General features: G+C 40.7%; 1 protein-coding gene across 8 annotated transcripts in view; it reads right to left on the bottom strand.

Moving 5' to 3' along the window:
* Positions 1–19,322, bottom strand: part of LOC128758674 (unconventional myosin-IXb) — a 49,384-nt gene that overhangs the window by 10,873 nt on the left and 19,189 nt on the right. For 4 of the 8 annotated variants that reach the window (XR_008414535.1, XM_053864894.1, XM_053864877.1 and 1 more), the window contains exons 5-20: positions 11,126–11,220; positions 8,637–8,699; positions 7,739–8,056; positions 6,303–6,432; positions 6,146–6,235; positions 5,956–6,072; positions 5,725–5,859; positions 4,975–5,096; positions 4,755–4,896; positions 4,488–4,683; positions 4,034–4,109; positions 1,517–1,630; positions 867–906; positions 569–691; positions 403–483; positions 218–328 (exon numbers count right to left, since the gene is read on the bottom strand). Coding sequence is in view for 7 of the 8 variants with exons in the window: in XM_053864894.1 (XP_053720869.1) it covers positions 218–328; positions 403–483; positions 569–691; positions 867–906; positions 1,517–1,630; positions 4,034–4,109; positions 4,488–4,683; positions 4,755–4,896; positions 4,975–5,096; positions 5,725–5,859; positions 5,956–6,072; positions 6,146–6,235; positions 6,303–6,432; positions 7,739–8,056; positions 8,637–8,699; positions 11,126–11,220 (1,953 nt within the window). In the remaining variant the exon portion in view is untranslated. Of the gene's footprint in view, positions 1–217; positions 329–402; positions 484–568; positions 692–866; positions 907–1,516; positions 1,631–3,636; positions 3,730–4,033; positions 4,110–4,487; positions 4,684–4,754; positions 4,897–4,974; positions 5,097–5,724; positions 5,860–5,955; positions 6,073–6,145; positions 6,236–6,302; positions 6,433–7,738; positions 8,057–8,636; positions 8,700–11,125; positions 11,221–19,322 lie in introns of all 8 variants that reach the window. The other 4 variants (XM_053864913.1, XM_053864921.1, XM_053864885.1 and 1 more) reach the window with 4 other exon arrangements.

A 19,322-nucleotide genomic window follows, 5' to 3' on the forward strand; every position in this document is an offset into this window, starting at 1 on the left:
CAGGGCAACACACTTAAATAGGACCAATGCATTTTCAGTTTACTGACTGCCACAATTACCCGACAGTATTTAAAAACAGGGCGGGGAGCATCACTGATCCAGCAACAGACCTGAGGCTCAAGAATTCAGGGTCATACAGGGGATAATTAATGTGTGGATGAAATACATTTGGATTTGGAGTCTTTTGTTTGGGGCGGAACATGTGGAAAATCATCACCTGGAATGTGTATTTGGCTCCATAGCCCGACCTCCGGATGCGGACAGTTTCTAGCATCCCAGTATATCTCAGCTGCTGCACCACTAAGGCTTCATCAAGGAGCATCTCCTTCTGCTCAAACACAAGCATAGAACTTCTCATGAATCGGCCTGTTAGCAAGGTGAAAAACACGGACTGAGACAAACCTTCTCAGCATTGGAACGGATACACCGGATGAAGAAAGGCTCGGCTCTATTTAGAGTTTCCAAGAGTTTGGTCAGGGAGGTCTGAGGAAGCAAGGGTGGGGGTGTTAGTTGTTTTTTTTCAAGGAGGATTCTGACTTCGCAGCCATTTCATGAGCAGTGATGTCACCTGAAACTGGGCACTGATGCTGGGAGGCTTCTTCTTCTTGTGCAGATGGAGGAGAGACTTGGTGGTGCGGTCATGTAATGTTAGACTTACAATGAACTTGAGAGAGCGAGAGTCCAACAGATTCTGCAACGGAAGGCATCTTACTTTAACACAAGCACTTCAAGAATAACAATGCATTTCATAATCTCATTTGAAATCAACCTTTGACAGGACAAATGCAATTATTTTATTAGCACAAATTGATTCCTTAAGTAATTTTCAACTTTATTTTTTCTTCAGTACAGGCTGATGACTTTACCTTGGGGATGATCTGCTTCTGTTTTGTACTCTTGCTTTTCCTGTGAAAGGACAAGGACTTGTCAGTGTTTGGAGTAGCATATTCAGGAAGCATCAAACGGATGGCGATGATGGAGCGTGTGATTAGTGGCAACAACCGACTTCTTCATGCAGCGTGCTGGGTTAAGGATTGTGGAAAGCGGGATGTGTGGACTGCGAGCGGACATGGGGCAGTGATGAAATGGATGTTAGCAATAAAAGAAAGTGCTGCAGTTAAAGTGTGCTATTATCCCTGCAAATAGAAATTGCATGCTGGACTGCTATCATCATTACCTAAATCCAAACTATCACAACAAGACTATGAAACTGTCTGCAAATGTCAACCATGCTGAAGGCCACAGGGCGTATTTTCCAAGGACTTCCCATGCTTGCACAGTCCTCTAATGACGCTGGTGTTAATAAAAGTTCCAAGCCTTCAGTATCGACTAACAGATTGCATATCTTCTGCTGAGTGCAACTCTACTTTTACTGTATTAGATCGCAAGACAAAACTCTTCAACAGAACTGCAGCGGTTAATGCTAACTTGGTTAAGTCTACATCTTGAAGGAAAAGCTCATGTTCTGCCATGTCTGAGTTGAAGCATCCGGCACCAGGTCTGCTAGCAGACTCACTGGAGAACATGTCGAGGGAAGCGGAGGCGACCCCAGGACTGCAGAAGTTTGCGGGGGTCCTCACCATCCAGCTGCAAGTTCTTAATGGAGCTGATAATCTGCGCATGCATGTCTCTAATCACACACCACACACAGACACATCGAGGGGAAGTGGGAGAAAGAAAGAAAACATGAAAGGTTTTTGAGGAGGAAAATACAGGTTAGAAGGGGAAACTTCAGAGAGAACACCGCCAAGAGGATGCCTGAGAAGAGAAGACCACCAGATACCCAAGTGCAGAATAGTTGGGGGTTTGATATGATCTCACTATAACACTTATCTTTCAGCACAGTTTAGAAAACAACAACAGTGACTGGGTAGTTAGCTGGAGTAAAATCCATGCAAGGCACATCTCTTCTCTCAATTGGAGTCGTATAGTGATCCAACAGTGAAAGACAGGTAAGGGTTCTCAATACAACTCAGTAACACTGCCTCCTGACACAGTTTAATAAAAGCAAACAATAGCAGCGTTTACATGGGCCACTCAAACCGGACTAAATACTGAATCAGAAAGCAAGTGACTCAGGTGAACTCCTCTTTCAGAATGAAATGACCTGATTTGGCTTGTTCTGAATGACGATTAGTTCCGCGTCCATGTATGCAGCCAATTGTCTGGGCAAGTCTGGGCTGATTTTTGTGTCCCTGTGCATTTTACCCCACATGACATGACCAGTAAATTCATTCTTAACTTCCGAACCATCCATCTCGGCAACTGAAGAAGCTCCAGAGCTGCAGCATCAACAGCAAACGCACCATAAACAAAGCCCACTAGGAGCAGCGGGTGAACGTTAATATAAGAAACAAATATATTAAACAAAATACAGAAATGAATAATGTAATAATGTAATATATTTTGTAGGGACATGTTGCTAGGCAACAGATGTCGGTTTGTTTACAAATGGAAGTGGCATAGCGGAAGAGTCTCTTCTTTTATTCAGATTGCAGGAGAAGTGTGCTCAGGTAACAATAGCTAGATGTGACTGTGATAAAGAGCTCAGCAGCAACAAGGATGTCGTTGGCATGGCAATTTGAACGGTCAGTTCATCTATTCATATGTGTACAGCACGTATGTTTGCATTTGAACAGTCTTCTCATTTTGATTGGCAGAACTCAACCACCCAACCAGCTCAGCTATGCGCCCCTCGACAGGGACAAAAGGTGGGGTTTAAGATCAGAGTGAAAGTGTCCACTGTTACCACAGTGATGGTGAACATGCAGGGATGGGCTTCTGATCGATGAGAACAAGTGACTTCATGCAGTCACCATTGAGAAACTGTGAATTGATGTAGGAACCCTTTGATTCTTGGTTTGCGGCTTGTGCAACATTCAACATTGGATCTGGTGAGGTTAATTTATAGACCTGTCCATGCAACATGTTTCTGTACTTACCAAGAGTGAACAAGAAGTAAGGTGGTGATGGAATGGGTGGCACAAAGACTGACACTGAAACTGACCTCCACATCTCACTGATTACAGATCAGGATACTGTGATTTTGACTAAAGCACGATCATATCTGATCTGAAATCAGGAGGTTAGGGATCCAGGCTCAGGCCCTTATGATTCTAGCGGCTTTTTCTATTCTGAGAAAACTCCCAATAATACCATTACAGTAATCCAGTCTAAGTTTCTATGCAAGGTGCCTGGGGTCTCTCTTAGAGAATACAGTAGAAGCTCAGCCAACAATGATAGGCTCAGAGTAGAACCACAGCACCTGCTACGGGAAAAGAGTCCCATCTACGTCACTGCACTACAGTCAGGCTGCATTCCTGTGGGCCAGTGACAGACCAAAGAACGAACTTCTTTGTTTTGACTCGATGTTAAGTAGGTATCTAAGAACTAAGTTATACATTTTCCTCACGTCACTTTTAATCAAAAAGCGAACCCAGTTTCCGGTCATCATACAGGACATAAGAGACCAATTACATTATGAGCTGAATACGCAGCAATTTCTGTGTACCATCAAATATTTGAATAAAGAGTCATCTCAGAACAGAAGAAGCACATTTGAATCACCCAAATTCATCACATTTTGCTTCCTGCTTGGCTTGATGTTTTTAATCCTTTCTCCTTCAATTCACTTACTTCTTACTCTCATAGCTAGCAAAGATGTCTTCGAAGGCCTCAAGAGGGCGCTCTTCTGAGTGATCAAAGTAGAAATCGAGCATAGAAGCTCTTCTGTGGAAGGGAGAAAACCGCACACACACCATGGTCACCAAAGGGTGTAAGGAGGGGTTGGGTGACTGAGAGGAGATAAAGGACATTCACTGATGCGCCGGCAGAATAAGAAAAATATTCAATCAAGTCCTCTGTGAAATCAGAAGGGGTCATGAGTGTGTTAAGATCAAATCTGTGCAGGTAGAAAAACACTGCTACTTGATTGTGACTGACTCTCGAAACTGCCATCCTCAAAAGAAAAACGCTTGAGTTTATAATATCCCAACAAAAAGATAAACAGATTCCAAATTCTAAAACCACTTACTTGTACATCCTTTCTATTGGAGTGTTGGAGCGTTGGAGTTCTCCTAAAGGAATTCTGGAGATTGGACGGATGACACCTAAAAAACATTTAGACAGAAAGATGGACAGGGAGATGGGAGTTGAGTGCTTGTGATCAAGCAAAAACAGCCAAACTACTATTTTTGTTTGGATTTTTCCTTCTGCAATCCTGATAATCCACATAAAAATGCACCAACGTCACTGAGCTAAGGCTGAGAGTTAAAAAATAGAGCGAGGAGAAATCCTTCAAAGCCCCACGTTCCTGGCCTGACTGACCTTCAGGCATGCTAATCGAGAAATGTATAAATGCATAAAGATGCGAGACCAGCTGTTGTGGTTTGAGAAACATAAACATTTGGGATGATCTGCTCTGTGTGGATGTTGTAGTCCTGAATATTTATGTAAATGTCTAGTAAAAACGACATATGTCAACGTACCTGAAGTTTTGGCAGCCCAGGAGCGGCCAGCCTCATTGAAAGCAGCCAAACCTCTGATAGTTGCTCTCAGAATTCCCCATCGGAACATGGCAACTGGATCCATGCCGATTAGCTGCCGCACAAAGGCACGATCGCTGCTCCGCAATAGTGCAACGATATCAGGACGCATGTGGTCTGTGTTTTTCTCCCGGAAGTCCTGGAGAATGGAATTAGAAAGAACTTGTTGACTTGCTTACAAAAACTGATTCCAATGGATTTGGAGCTAACCTTGATCTGATATTTGACTCTGCCAGCAAAGTGTTGAATCACGAACGCTGGCTCCATGACTGCTGTCGGGACAAAGTATTTGTTTCCCTGGTGCTGCTGCTTGAACTTGGCGAGCAAGGTCTCATCAGTTGCATGGGGAAAACTGGGAGTACAGAGAGAGGTTCAATTAAACTTGACTCACATGCTATTCCTTTTCAATAATTATTGTTTGAGGTCCTACTTGCTCTCCTCGTCCAACAGATAGAGCAGACCAGTTGGCTTCTTGCTGATGAGGTGGATGCAACCGACGTTGTCTGTATAGTCAATGTTGTGCCACGTGATTCCCTCAGCTTGGTATTCCTCCTGTAAAACAGTCACATGACTTTGTTATTGGTGATGGCCTCAGAAAAAATGATCAATTACAGAGGTACGATTAAATAGATGTTGAAATAAGTGTAAAGGCAGAGCTGTACAGAGAAAAAACATATACCCGACTGCATTAATAAGACATAGGTTTATTGGATTTGGATTTACTGATGATAACAAATAGAAAAAGAGTAATTCAGGTAAAAGATGAAAAAGCCAAAAAGAAAAAAAAGACAACAAAGAAGAAGAAACACAAAGGATGAAGATGATAAACAAAGGAAAAGTGAAAAGAAGAAAGAACAAGAAGACAGAAAACGTGGAATAATAAGTAAGATCAAGAATGAGTATTAAAAAAAAAAAAGCAGAAAAGCAGAACCTATAATGTACATTGTATTTGATGGCTACAGTCGTTATCGCTTCAGCTCCAAAACAACACTCCGAACAAGAATGTTCCACAGATGCACTTGATAAGACAAATGATTGTAGAAAACATACCATGAATGTTCTGCTCAAATTTGACCTTTAATATTACTAACCATAGAATAATTGAAATTCCCCACAAAGCATCAACTTTTTTTTTGTTTTTTTACGTTTTTCAAAAAATGTAATCATGCAGATAACACACCTGTTCCAGATTGAAGATGTGATGGTTGAAGTAATACTGCAGCTGTTCGTTTGCATAGTTGATGCAGAACTGTTCAAAACTGTTGGTGGCGAAATCCTCAAAGCCGAAAATGTCAAGGACACCAATGGACAAGCACTGGAGGATAGAATCAAGACAGCGCTGATCAGTACATTCAAGAACATCTTAGCGTAAAAGGTGCATTATTCATGGGGTGGCTAGGTTGCTCCTCACTCGGACAGACTCTGCCATGTCTCGCTTGTTGAGCAGAGCATGATTGATGCGGAGAACGATCCAGTCAAAAAGTGCGCTGTAGAGAGACTTGGCCATGGAGTCTCTGGCTGTGATTGCCTGATGTTGAGAGACAAGATCCAGACATTTTAAGAGATGCTACATAGCGTAAGAGAAACTCACTAGTTCCCACCTCTGAGTGGCTGTAGGGCAGGATGAGCTTGTCATTGACTGTCACTGTTTTCCTCTTAGTCAGCGCTTCAACCAGCAGCTCTTCTTTAACCTGAGAGGTCCCACGACTGTTAATACAGAGGTCACATGATAGGAAAAGCTACACAATTCCACATTACCTTTAGCAGGTTTGAGAGAGTAGCTAAGACCTCTGGGGGTCCCACATCCAACCCTTCATCTCGGCCCGACGACTTGGTAGTGTAGGTCACGTTGCCAAGATATAAAATGGCAGAAAGCACAGAGAAAATCCTGGAAGCAAAAACATAGTCGATCAATGTGCTAACAGACCAAACAAAACGCTAAAATTACACAATGCCATTTACCGTAATTTCATGTCTGAAATGTTTGACATAAAAAGGCTTGGGAAAAAAGAGAATGATAAAATATATGTACAAGTGCAGCATTATACTGCAATAACACTGTGAAAATTATTAGTGAGAAAATTAGTTAAAAAAAAAAAAAGATTTTTAAACTACATCATTAATGGTATTTTTTTTCTATAAAATTCTAAAATATTGAGTTTATTCATCTCAGATAAAACAAATCTAGATTAAAAAAATGTAATTATATTTTCATAAATATGTTTTATTGCTGTTCAGCAGAACACATTTCGGGTTGCGAAACCTGAGAGAAGAAGCGGAAGAACTGGAGTTCCTCAGGAACATACCCACAGTGCAGTGTACATCAGTTAAGATAGAGAGCTCAAGTAAATGCAAAGTGATATTAACTCTCTGATCAATCAAGTCTCGACTAAAAATATCAATTTAACTTAAATTTTCACCAACATAACCATCATCATCAAGCGCTATGGTGGGTGGACCGTTCAAGCGTCCCCTGTAACCATCATCAGAACTATAAGTCGCATAAAAACACCTCCAAGGTGTGCCACAGAAAATCGCTTAGTCAAGGGGAACAGCCTTGAAACTTAATAATAATATAATGAAAGTAACAAAATAACAAAATGCGAGATAACAACAGAATGTGCAAGAACACTACTGGTGTGACAGAAGTCTTGACAGGTTGAAAACAATGTAGTACACATGCCAGTCCTTTGAGTGGCGCTGTAACTTTCTCACAAAGAAAAAGGCACAATGATTGTTGAGCTTGTACTCTGTAGAACATGGTTGTGTTTGTAACGTCACAGAGTGCTCTGTCAGTTTTAGTTTGGGGTCAAATTGTGGGTGTGTGACGGTGAGTCAGAACTACAAGAGAGTGTCTGAGTCTGGCACGTTGTTTAAAGCTCAGATAACAAATGACACAGAGAAATTTGTCAACCACTGGTCACCTGTCCTCTTAGGTCCCGGTAACCTCAGTTGCACCGGTGGCAGCAGTAGCCTTCAACCAATGTCTAAAACTGGATATGATGACCAAAGGCGCCACCTGTTATTGGTATGTAAACACGTCCTCCACTCATTTGGAATAATTTGAAGAGCATGTTTTCACATTATCATAGTTTGCTGCTCAGTATAAAGAAAGAAGAGCCTTCCCAATAAAATCAACATCCGTGTCCGCTGTTGTGTTGGGGGGAGGGAACTATGCCACACGATTCACTCACTGTTTCTTTGTAGCTGGAAGGAAGCCAACCATCTCCATAGCCTGCTGGAGTCTTTCAAAATCATGATGTAGGTCCTCCTCATCTTCTATCTTAAAGTTTTGCTTAAAAAAAGAGAATGAAAAATAAAGAAGCCATCTGTCACACAAAAATACGATTTCTGTAACATAGAAGGACGGTGACAGGAATCTGGGGTTATGGGTGTTGAACAACCAAAGTACCTGTTTGAGGTAGAAGTAGTCTTCAGGTGACAGCAACTTGAACTCCTTCCTTTCTTCCACCGAAGCTCCCAACAGCAGGTAGTAAAACACGTGGTAGTTCCTGCAGAGAATAGCAGGTTATTAGCTGGGTCACCATATAACATGCACGTCTAGAATAAGCCTCCCCTAATGAACTGGACACTTTGTTCCACAAATGTATCATCTTTAATTAACAGTTCTCATAGTGGAAACCAAGGTTTATGGATTAATAGAGGGGCAACACATACAAACGCGTGTAAACATGTGACAGAAGCTAATGATTACTGGATGGTATTTGCAGCTCAGGTAATGTGGTTTCCACTTCTGTTATCTCCTTTAGGAAGGTCGTGTTCAAACCACAAGAGTACACAGAACTAATGAGTTTCCACACTACTAAACAATCGCTTCGAAGAGAAAGCACTTCTGTAGATTACACCGTCCTCTTGAAAACATTCTATTAACCATGATGGTTTGTAAACATAAGTGATTAAAAGGGGGCTCATATTCGACTCAGTTATCTTTACAGCTGCAAATGTTTTTTTTTAAGTTTTTTATCATGAACTTGTGATCTGAGAACTAAATGCAACATTTCTTTAAAGATGCTTTCAAGTGTTCTTTGAAGAGCTACAGGGGTGAAAGGTCAACACTTGGTGCCGTCGTACCTCTCATTCTTCTCTCTGGAGACCAATCGAGACTTCTCCAGGAGATATTTCTCCACAACAGCGCTGAAAAAGACAGACCAAAAATAGAACACAATTAGTTCTGAGCACTCACAGTTAGCAAAGCGTAGCATGTGCAATACAATTAAAAAAGACTGGCAATAATAGGAAGAGGGACTGGCAGCTGCAACAATGAAAGTGTGAACAAAACACAATGCAGCAACTAGCACAACAGATGTGCACTCTTTTAATTGCAGGTTCTAAAACATGTTCTTTTGGAAACACAACGTTAAGTGCAATAAAAGGCATCCAAAATCAGACTTTACGGCTTCAATGGTCAGGCAGAGACACTGATCTTGTGACACACTAAGAATAGACTCATGCAGAGAGAGACATTGTCGAATCCCATCTGTTAAACTTGCTGAACCACTGATGCACTTAAGTGCAGACCAAATATGAGAAACTGCTGCTCCTCTGATGTATGCCGACGGCACACTCAGTGAGACTGAACTAAAACCAGTAACAGTTGGTTTGCTTTGACAGGGGGTGTTCAGTTCGTCTATTTCTGGATCTATATAATGATTTCCAAAGAGCACAAATGGATTCCTTGCCACATCCAAAAATCACATTAGGTCAGTCGATCCCACTCTCATTTAATAACAAGCAGGGCTTTCACGTCCGGACAAAAAAGGATGTTTTTACAACCCCAAAATAAATGCAATTCTTCTTCATGTTCCTTTGTGTTGTCATCAGAAAGGTTGTGTCTAGCTAGATTCAGTCTCTCTAGCTTAGCGTTAAATCTTTAATATAATCCAATGAATTCTTGATTTGGTCTTTTGAACTGCACTCTACTTCTCTTTATATCTTTATATCTCTATTAAGGACTGCCACGCTGCAGAAACAGCATACCTCTGGAGATGCTTTCAATGTTTGCTCTGTCATTTTATTGAAACAATTTAAATAATGCATTTCTTGACATTTTAGTGTGATTCAATACACATTCCAATTCTCCAATTATGCTGAACTCTGGACTGAAGAATGGTTTGACGACACTACAGTAAGTGTGTGTTTTGTTCTGCTCCCCCAAAGATCTCTTGCCAGCGAGCCACTTCACTTGGAAATCAAGCCAAGCACAAAAGCAGCCTGGCTTTTGTTACTCTTGTGCGTTTGTGTCTTGAGTGTTTGCAGGGATGCTCCTTGAACAAATGACAGAAGCAGCAGATCTACCAAGAGAGGCTTAGATGGGTATCTGTGGGTCCAAATACAAAGTATTTCCTTGGTTAAGGGGATTTTGTTTATGGCACAGAAATGAATCAGGCAAATAAAACCACCTCTCTTGATTGGATTAGACGTTCAGCTTCGGGTGAGCAATTCAATATAGCAGAATTAGACTGTGTGTCATTAGTGGATAATTCGGTTGGGGTGCTTAATGTGCTCTCACCAGCCCCTCTGTGTGCATCTTTTACCAGTTTTAAATCAAATTTTGTTGTCACCATGTATCAACGTTGCTCCAGCAGCACATTAGGAGGAGCCATCAATCTAACTTTTAGTCTTATTACTGAGCTAAAATGTTGTTGACAGCAAGTGTTACATGGTAAGAGCATTGAGCAGCTTCCTTTTACAGATGAGGAAGTGACACAACTGACCAGACTTGGACAGACGGCTTAACCAGAGTCTGACTGCTGAGAATAAGGAAGAGCAAAACAGCATGAAAGTTTCAGTCTACAAACACTAACACCAAAGAGAAAAGAGGAAGAGTTCTGCGGGCCGAGCTGACAGAAGCACATAACATTGCTAATGCGACAAATTATGAGATACATGCGCTTAGTTATTACAGCTCACATTATGGTGTGTTTATATGTGTAGAAATGTTTGGAACATTTCCATTTTCATGGACTCGTTGCCAGACAATTATACATCTCTGAAGATATTTTAATTCATTTGCCAGGGGAAAATGCGCATCCAAGAAGGAGTTTTAACCTTTACAGATTCAGTCCTCCCACTTCCAGGTTTGTCTTACCATGCGTCCTGATTGGTTGACATGTACAGGGTATTGTTTTATCTGGCAAATTATCTTCAGATGTGTATAACTGTCTCCTGAGGAGTCCGTTCTGAGTTTGGTGAGATATAAAAACGGTACACGTCATCAGGATGTGGTGGTTCAGGAAAGGACTGATTTGGGAAAGGTTTGAGTATGAATGGTATCAATGACATTTTAAAGGCTAAAAAGTCAAGAATATTGGGTGAAGTTGTAGTTATAATTCATAGTTCGATTACAAATGACCATTGAAAAAGCAGATTATGAGGGGAGGTTAGGTACTGCTGTGGTGATATCAGAATAGCAGCACAGTTTGCACATAAAGAGAACAATATCTCTTTTTCTTTTTTTTTTTGCTCAATGAAACATGTTTATTCATGAGTCATTGATGCCAGTGTTGATGGTCATCATTGTAGAATGCCTTATAGACACATGCTCATCTGCAGTAACTTACCCCCTGACCACACCTGTCTCCAGATAATTCACCTGGATGAACTTTCCAAAGCGACTGGAGTTGTTATTGTGAGCTGTCTTGGCGTTCCCAAAAGCCTGGAAGAAACAGCAGGTGGGGAAGATCGAATCAGTGTTAGGTGGTACTTGGCAGACATTTGTGACCTCTGAATGAGTCTGTAAATGACTATTGCTCTAAACATTCACAGATGCCAATGGAAACATTAAAGTTTCAGACTTGATACTGGTACTGCAACAACAGAAACCTTCAGGGGACCAAATGCACAGGGGTGCTGCTGGAGGAAAAGTAAGCTGGCTCAGTTTCTCCTGGCTAATGGTGATGACATCACCACTTGGGAAATGTGTCCGGGCTGTGAATCAACACGTAGTTAAAGGGGTGTAAATGTGTAGCTATTGAGGGACTCACTGGTCTACTAACTACTAACACTTTGTGTAATAGTCTGTAATAAAGCTGCACATATCGGCCAGTCACAATGTCCACAGACCAGGCTATGCTTGGCAAATAGACCACCTTGATAAATATCGTCTTTTGCTTATATAAATGTTTGCAGGGCGGTTGAAAGAAACTCTTCAATTCAAGCTTCAACTTAAGTGATGTGACATCATCGTCCCCAGCTGGAAGACAGTGAGCCAGCTTATTTTTTCCCCTGAAGCACCGCTGTGCATATAGTCCATTCAGCAGATCTATCAATAAACTCCACAAGGCCAAAACAAAAATAAATCCTGGTCACATTGAAGTCAGTGGTCCAGGGGTTAACGCGTGTGTTGAAACAGCAGCTGACACCACACTGGAGGAGTTCTGTGTTGATGTGCGTGGTTTTAGATCTCAGCATCTGCAACTCATTGTCCCCTCTTGCCCTCCTCTCGAAATCCTCCTATCCATCTCTTTCACTTTCTTCCGCACAGGGACAACAACTGTGAAGGTTTCAGACCCGGCAGAAACACATAACCCTCGCCAACAGCACACTGAGCCCAACAGTCCTTCACTGAGGGGCCCAGTTCACTTCATTGATACGCCAACAGAAAAGCAGCCTTCATGATGCACATGCTCACATGGTTACAGATGCATGTAACAAAAGGCCGATGCAGGGGAAGTTGACTGAGTGCATGTTAAATAGGAGCCACATTGTCTCTTACAAAGAAGTTGAAGAGGAACTGGGAGACTGTGATTATTTTGGAGCATACAAAAATGACACTCAATCTCTACAACATACTCTAGCAAATCACTCCATCAGATTTCAAAATGCATAACTAGTTCAAGATTCCAGCAGATCGGTTTAATACATGAATAAATTTGATGTACAAGATGCTCAAGAAAAATGTCAAGGCAACAAGATGCCAAATCAGAGGTGAGAGCCAGGATGATGCTACTGTTGTACAAGCCATCCTGCACAGAATTTAGGACATGTGGATACTAAATTGCACTAAGTATTCCTACACTGCTGCATGTCTACATGGCATTTTTGCGATCAAAGTAAAACTATGAAAATAGTTTAAAATAGTTGCGTGTTATGAAGTGCAGTTAAACTTTTTAAATCGAAATACTATTTAAAAATTTCAATGAAATGTACACGTCTTTTGACATTTTTTATATTATATCGCATGTAAATACAAAATACAAAATGTAGTATGCATGTAATATGAATAAAATAATATAACAAATGCAATACTAAATTAAATTACAAATTTCTCTATGAAAATTCCAACTGTTTTTATCCTTGATTTGTCTTATTACTTGACCTACTTTTTTTTCAAAACATCACACATATTCTCATGCCCAAATATTATCTGGTGAACACTACGGAACTTATTTTGAGGCTTTACCTGTTGCATTATTATCTCTAGAATAAAATTAGATCAGTGAGTTGAAAATGCAGACACTTCTTTAACCTATCCTTGTTTACGTCTACATAACCTTCACCACAACATCTTTCTTCCCCTCTCTTTTTCCCAACCGTCAAATCTCCATTCATTCTTCAGAAAAGAGGTCCGTTCTGGCTGGAGTTAGAATAACTTGAGAGTTGGACAGCATCACCGAAAATTTAAACCTTTCTCATTGAGTTGTTTTTGTGTTGATCTAAAAATGTCTGTGGTAAATACGGAGCTCTGACTGGAGGGTTTCTGTCTCAGATGTTTGCTGTGAGCTGGCAGCACATGTACTCCAGCTTGTGAGGCCTTTGCTTTAATCCAAAAAACCTTTCAGACAAATCCGCGAAACCCTGAGAATTTTGTGCCGGAGCCCAGGCTGTGACACGATGGTGAGAATGCTAAACATGTCACAGCATCACCCGCAATTCCAACTTGCCCTCCAGAAACCAATCTGATTGGTGGAAAGACTTAGCAGGTATGAGGAAGTTCATGACACGCAACTCGCCAGAACAATCTGCATGTACGTGATCTCAAATCTTATGAAATAGGGGCTGGAGCTCGGTGTAGAGTGGCGGAGGAAGTGCAGACATGTGCGTGGACTGAGAGCACACATATCCAGTGAGTATATCATGAGGTTCTTTTCCCTGATACACAGTTTCCATTGTTAGTTGGCCTCTCTTTAAAGAACCCTCCAATATATTTCCATTCTAACAAAGCCAATATTAGAAGTTGACGCCCCAAACTCATACTAACTAACTGGCAAACAGTTGCAACCAAACTGTCTCCAAGTCATGTAAAGTCAAGTTTAAGTAAAGTCAAGTTTGTCAAGAGGTCACTTGAACAAAACAGATTACTGCCGTAGCATCACGGCACGGACCGTAAAGTCAACAAATCGTAAAGTCACAACATTATGTTTTCTATAGTGGATTTTTTGACAATCTTCCATTTAACATGACTTGTACATTTTGAAGACATCACCACCGTCAGGCTGTTGCTCAAGCCAGAAAAAAAAGGCACCCATCGCAAAAATGATTACTACCACCAGTAGAACTACTATTAGTATGACTACTAATTATAATAATAGAACAAAAATAAGATAATAAGAAACTTTTATTTATACAAAAGTAGTTCACTGAAATAATCAACTTCAACGTGTCAATTGTTTTTTTTAAATATATTTTTAAAATGCATTTCACCATGAGTTTATTCCAAATATCAAACTATTAACAAGGCCAACTGTTGTGCTTTTGAACAACCAAATAATATATCTGACAAGAATATTCTGGATGAAGAGGATAGCACACACACACACACCGTGTTTACCATTCAGATGCAGCAGGTCCAAACAGCCGTTTGACTGTTGCTCTATGGAGTATGAAGGGAAGTGGGCGGGGCAGTGGCGGGGCTTATGAGCGCCGCGGTGCAGGTTAGGGTTCTGACAAGAACTCAAAACAACTGCCCTGTCAGATACTGAAACCCATTGGGTGTAATTTTGATGGTTAAAGGGAAAAAGGCAGGTGCTAGAGCACCACCAGGTGTACCTACCCATGACCACAAACGTCACCTTCTTAATATCAAACATGGATTATGAGCAATATTTTGTCATCATTACTTTGGTTCATTAATGTGGTTTCAGTTTTCTAATACGAATGAAACTAGTAGTAACTGAGACCCAACATTTCAACCTTTGTTTTGCTAGATTGAGCAAGAGCAGGAGCAGGAGTTTGAGAGTTCTCAGATGTATTGTCACACTTTTAAGTTACTTATTCTGCAGGAGCATAATGGAACACCACCCCTAACCCACCATAAGCAGGTCAAAAAGCTAAATTTTCTTCAGCCAGGAAAGTGGATCTTGGACACCAATGACACATTGGGACACAGTGGTCCGGTTTGTAGCTGAGCAAAAGATCTTCTGTTAAACTTTTCCATTAGCTATGCCAAGAGCCTGCCACTCACATCTCCGTGCAGTGGATAGACTCACAGGAGGACTCAACATAGTCCAGCAACCACAGAGATATTTCCCACATTTGCAAAGAGCGGCAGCAGACGCTCCAGCAACCACTCATCAGTCCTCAACATACATCAGCATATTTCTGGCCCGAGTGAAGTTGATATGGTTGTCGAAGTAATGCATTGTATGTAACGTATGTCTGGAGTGCAATTTTAGAGCCAACACTAATTCAGAGCATGCTATATGGTGGTAAAATCACATGATGGTGATAACTGAATACAACAATATCTAATTCAGAGGTGGGCAAAATGGGGCCTGGGAGCCAGATGCGGCCCATTGCCTGTATCTATGTGGCCCTCATGAAGTCAGAGCAAAACAACAAAAGAAGTTGAAAGACTCCAGAAAGTGATTGAAGATATTGAAAAACATTCCATGTTTCAAATAATAATCAATCAACATTTTTAAAAAGTCTTGGAGTAATTGGACCTTTTCTGCCTTGTTTTGTGTATTTAAACAAAATTTAAATAAAGATAAAAAAAACCTTTATGAGCAGACAGCACCCACAACAACTGCCACACCCCTCCCAGTTGCATGCCTAAAATACTGACATATATATATACAGTATATGCAACACATTAGCATTAAAAAAAAATAACCAAGTACAAAGAAAAGTGCAAGTTTGTGTCATCAGTTACATAGAACAAGAGCAAAGGTGGGGGTCACATCACGAGATGGCAGCACTATAACGTCATTATGCCTGACACAACCGGCAACAACCATAATGCACTATAACAGTTTCCACTCTTACAATATTTAATGTCATGTGAATCAAATTTGTTGGAAGGCTCCTGAGAAGTCAATAAATGCTAATCATGTTGGACTGTATTTTTTGCTTTGGTTCCAGATTTAGTAACCCTTTCCTTGTCGACTGTACATCAAAGTATTTAAGAAATAACTTGCACAGCAAATAGCTATGAGCGGTACTAAGCTACAACGAAATGAATACCAATTATGAACATCACACTGTTTTAAGATTAACTTAATAGCTTAGTACAGTCATTTTGAAAATAGGCATTTTTAGACCCCAAAAAAAATTGTACAACCGCTAGTTTTCAAAGTTGTGCTTGCTAGACGACATCAGATAAGTAGGAATAGTTTAGATGATACTTAAAAGCATCACTTTTGCACCACTTGTGGTCTGGTGTTTTACCAAATTGGAGGCATTCTGTGCAGCTCCACCCTTGTCTAGATGAGCACCACATCAGTCCTCAGCATGTGGTGTGGTATCAGTGCCATGGTGACCATAGTGGCCAGGCACAGACTGGTACAAGCATGTGGTATTTATTATGTATGTAAAAACATGCTTGATGTAACAGCGAAAAGGACATGTTTTATAAAATCCACATGCGCAGACTGCGGACTGTAGACTCATCAATGCCAGCAGTTTTATACTCCTAATAGGACCAAATATAGCAGCCAAAAAAATGGTCGTACCACATATGGCAGAGAGATGAACAATAGACGCGTGCAGAGAGTGGCCAGCTTCTCCTCCACACTTCCTGAACGATACAATAAAGAATTCAGACCTAGACACACCCACCATAGTACTGCTTGTGCCTCCCATGTCGTAGCGCCTTCCTGTAGAACAGGGTTCCGGATAAAAGAAACTTCCTGTCTAATATTGATGCTTTTGGGTGTAAAAAAATAAATTAGGACTTAAGTGTTTAATATCAGTTTCTGAAGATGAAAGCAATATACATGCCACTCAAAAATACAATGACTTGTTATTTAAAGACTGTTAAGTAGTTGTAATGCATGTATGACTGTAACGATGAATGGGACTATCAATAAAGATTACAATACATTAAATAATTTCTGAAGTTTAAATGTCTATCAAACATTGAGATACACCACTAATACACAAAAACTGCCACCACTGAACCATGCTGGACTGGAGTCTGTGCTACATTCAAACCTCACAGAAATGACAACGACAGAATCATATTACTGTAGGGCCTATTTATCAGTCACATGTGAGTCAACACGAATAGAACACATGAAGTCCACATGTACGGCTGGAGATAATGAGACCATTTAATATTTAATTAATGTGACAGCTCATGGCTGAGCAATAATCCAGTGATTTAAGCAAGAAATCCCTGATCCATGCTGCCACTTCCCCCTGCACGCGATCTCCTAAGCTGCCTGAACTTTAAGCTGGACAAGCTTTTTTTCCTCATTTGGGGGCAAAAGAAACGACTGTTCAAATGTCATTGATCTCAGCAGAAACAAAGTGAGCATTTAAAAAACATAACACAGAACTACCATGTTATAGAACATAGAATACTGTAGAACATGAATAAAACTTTACAAAATGAGCTTTTTAATACGGACAAAATACATAACCCCAAAACACTTCAACTTTTCATTATTTAGGACACAGAAACATGATGTGTCCACAAGCATATCAGATTTGCTGCATTCATGTTTAGCCGTGTCCTCAAAACAAAACAAAACAAAACAAAAAACAGCTACTGACATTATATCTCAATATGGCAGTGACTGTGAGAATGTGCTTGGAGGTTTAAAAAAAAAAAAAAAAAAAAAAAGTCGACAAGGGACGTTAAAACCAGTTGGACCAGTTTGTAAATAAAGCAAAGGTTCTGTCTGGCAAGTTCAACTAAGTGTGTTTCACAACAGAAGGACCTTTTTACAGGGCGACTTTTTTTTATTAGAAAAGAGGCACACAGTGAAAAGTCCTATTTTTCCGACTGTAATACTAGTTTAAGTCAACGACACCCTTTTGACAAACATGATGAGCTCATCTTCTTTAAATGGGAAGCAGGTCTGGAGAACCACCTCCAAATAGCTTCAGGTTAAACAGTGAAAACGCACAAGCCGTTTGGATTTTCCACAACTGTAACCTGAGCAGGCAGCAGGGGGGGAAAAAGGACTCTAAAGCAAATGACATCCACAAGTATTTTCAAAGACTTGAGAGGCTATCAGGATTTCAGGTATATGTAAACAAGAGTGGCACACCTCCAAGGCTTATATGAGCGCTTTCAGAAAAAGTTGGATAACAGATAAGATTTGAACATTGAGAGAGGGTACGAAAATCTGCAAGTTTTTTCACAGAAAAATGCAAAGAATAAAAAGAAGCCCGTTGCTCGCCAGAACTCAAGTCCCGCATTACGGCCGGACATATGAAAAGATGGACCGCGGCTGAATGGAGAGAGATTTACTTCTCTAAAACTTCAGTGTTTTTATTGTCCCACATTCTGGAAATGTCAAAAGCTTTCCCTTCTGATTCATTGTTTCATGTTTATCACTTCTTGATAGGCAGTGTTCTGTTCCTTGTTTTTATATTCATCTGAAATTGAAGGGGCTGACTCATAAGCATACTTTGACTGTGGCCGAAGGTTCCTGAAGTGACCTCGAGCAGACTGAAGAGTTCCAAAATCTGGCCTAGTTCCAGAACAACAATGCTCATGATTCCAGTAGGAATCAAAGGCTGATCCTCATCCTTAATGAGTGACACACAGATGCAGCGAACCAAAGAGCGCAGAAGGTGACAGGCTGGTGTTGCCATGAAAGGCACTGAAGTAACTTATTTCACCCAACTTTTTGAACTCTCCTCCCCACAATGCCTCAAAGCCACTGTATGAAAACCAGACTCAAACATATGAATAGCTGTTCTTGCTTTTATTAATCTGATTCAAATTCATTATGAACATTTGCTCAAATGTCTCCAACAGAAAGGCCAGACCAGCCTCCGTGTCTCTTGTAGCAACCACAGCTCCAGACAGAAGTGAAAGGCACACTCTCTCTTCAGGGAGTCAACAGGCGAGGAGCCACGGTTGCCAAAGAGACCAGAAGTCTGCTGATGAAGGGGAAGTCTTTCCATCTATTCAACCTGCACACCCCCTGCCTTTTCATCAGACTGTGACAGGCTGACAGACATCAAGGGAGCAAAATATTCCTCAAGCTGCTGAACGCCACGATGAGCATTCAGTATGAGGGTCTTGCAAGACAGGAGACATGACAGGAGATAGACAGACTATGCTAGAGTTAATGTACCTGCCAGTGTTTTGTGGCCATAATGCTCAAACCAAATGTAGGTTGTAAACTCTATAACTGTATATGCTTGACCCAGCTTTCACAGTTCAGAGAACTCTCAACACAACCTTGCACTCTGGATAAACCACATTCCACATATGGCTTTTTAAAAGCTCAACGTCTATTATTAGCCATTAAACTGTGAACCAAAGCCATGAAACAAATAGATACCCATGAAAGGAGCAACTGCAACACAAAAGGGTCAATATTTAATGTCTACTTTTTACTTTTCCACTTGGTTTCC

The sequence above is a fragment of the Synchiropus splendidus genome, chromosome 1 (genome assembly GCF_027744825.2).
Source record: "Synchiropus splendidus isolate RoL2022-P1 chromosome 1, RoL_Sspl_1.0, whole genome shotgun sequence".
NCBI lineage: Eukaryota > Metazoa > Chordata > Actinopteri > Syngnathiformes > Callionymidae > Synchiropus > Synchiropus splendidus.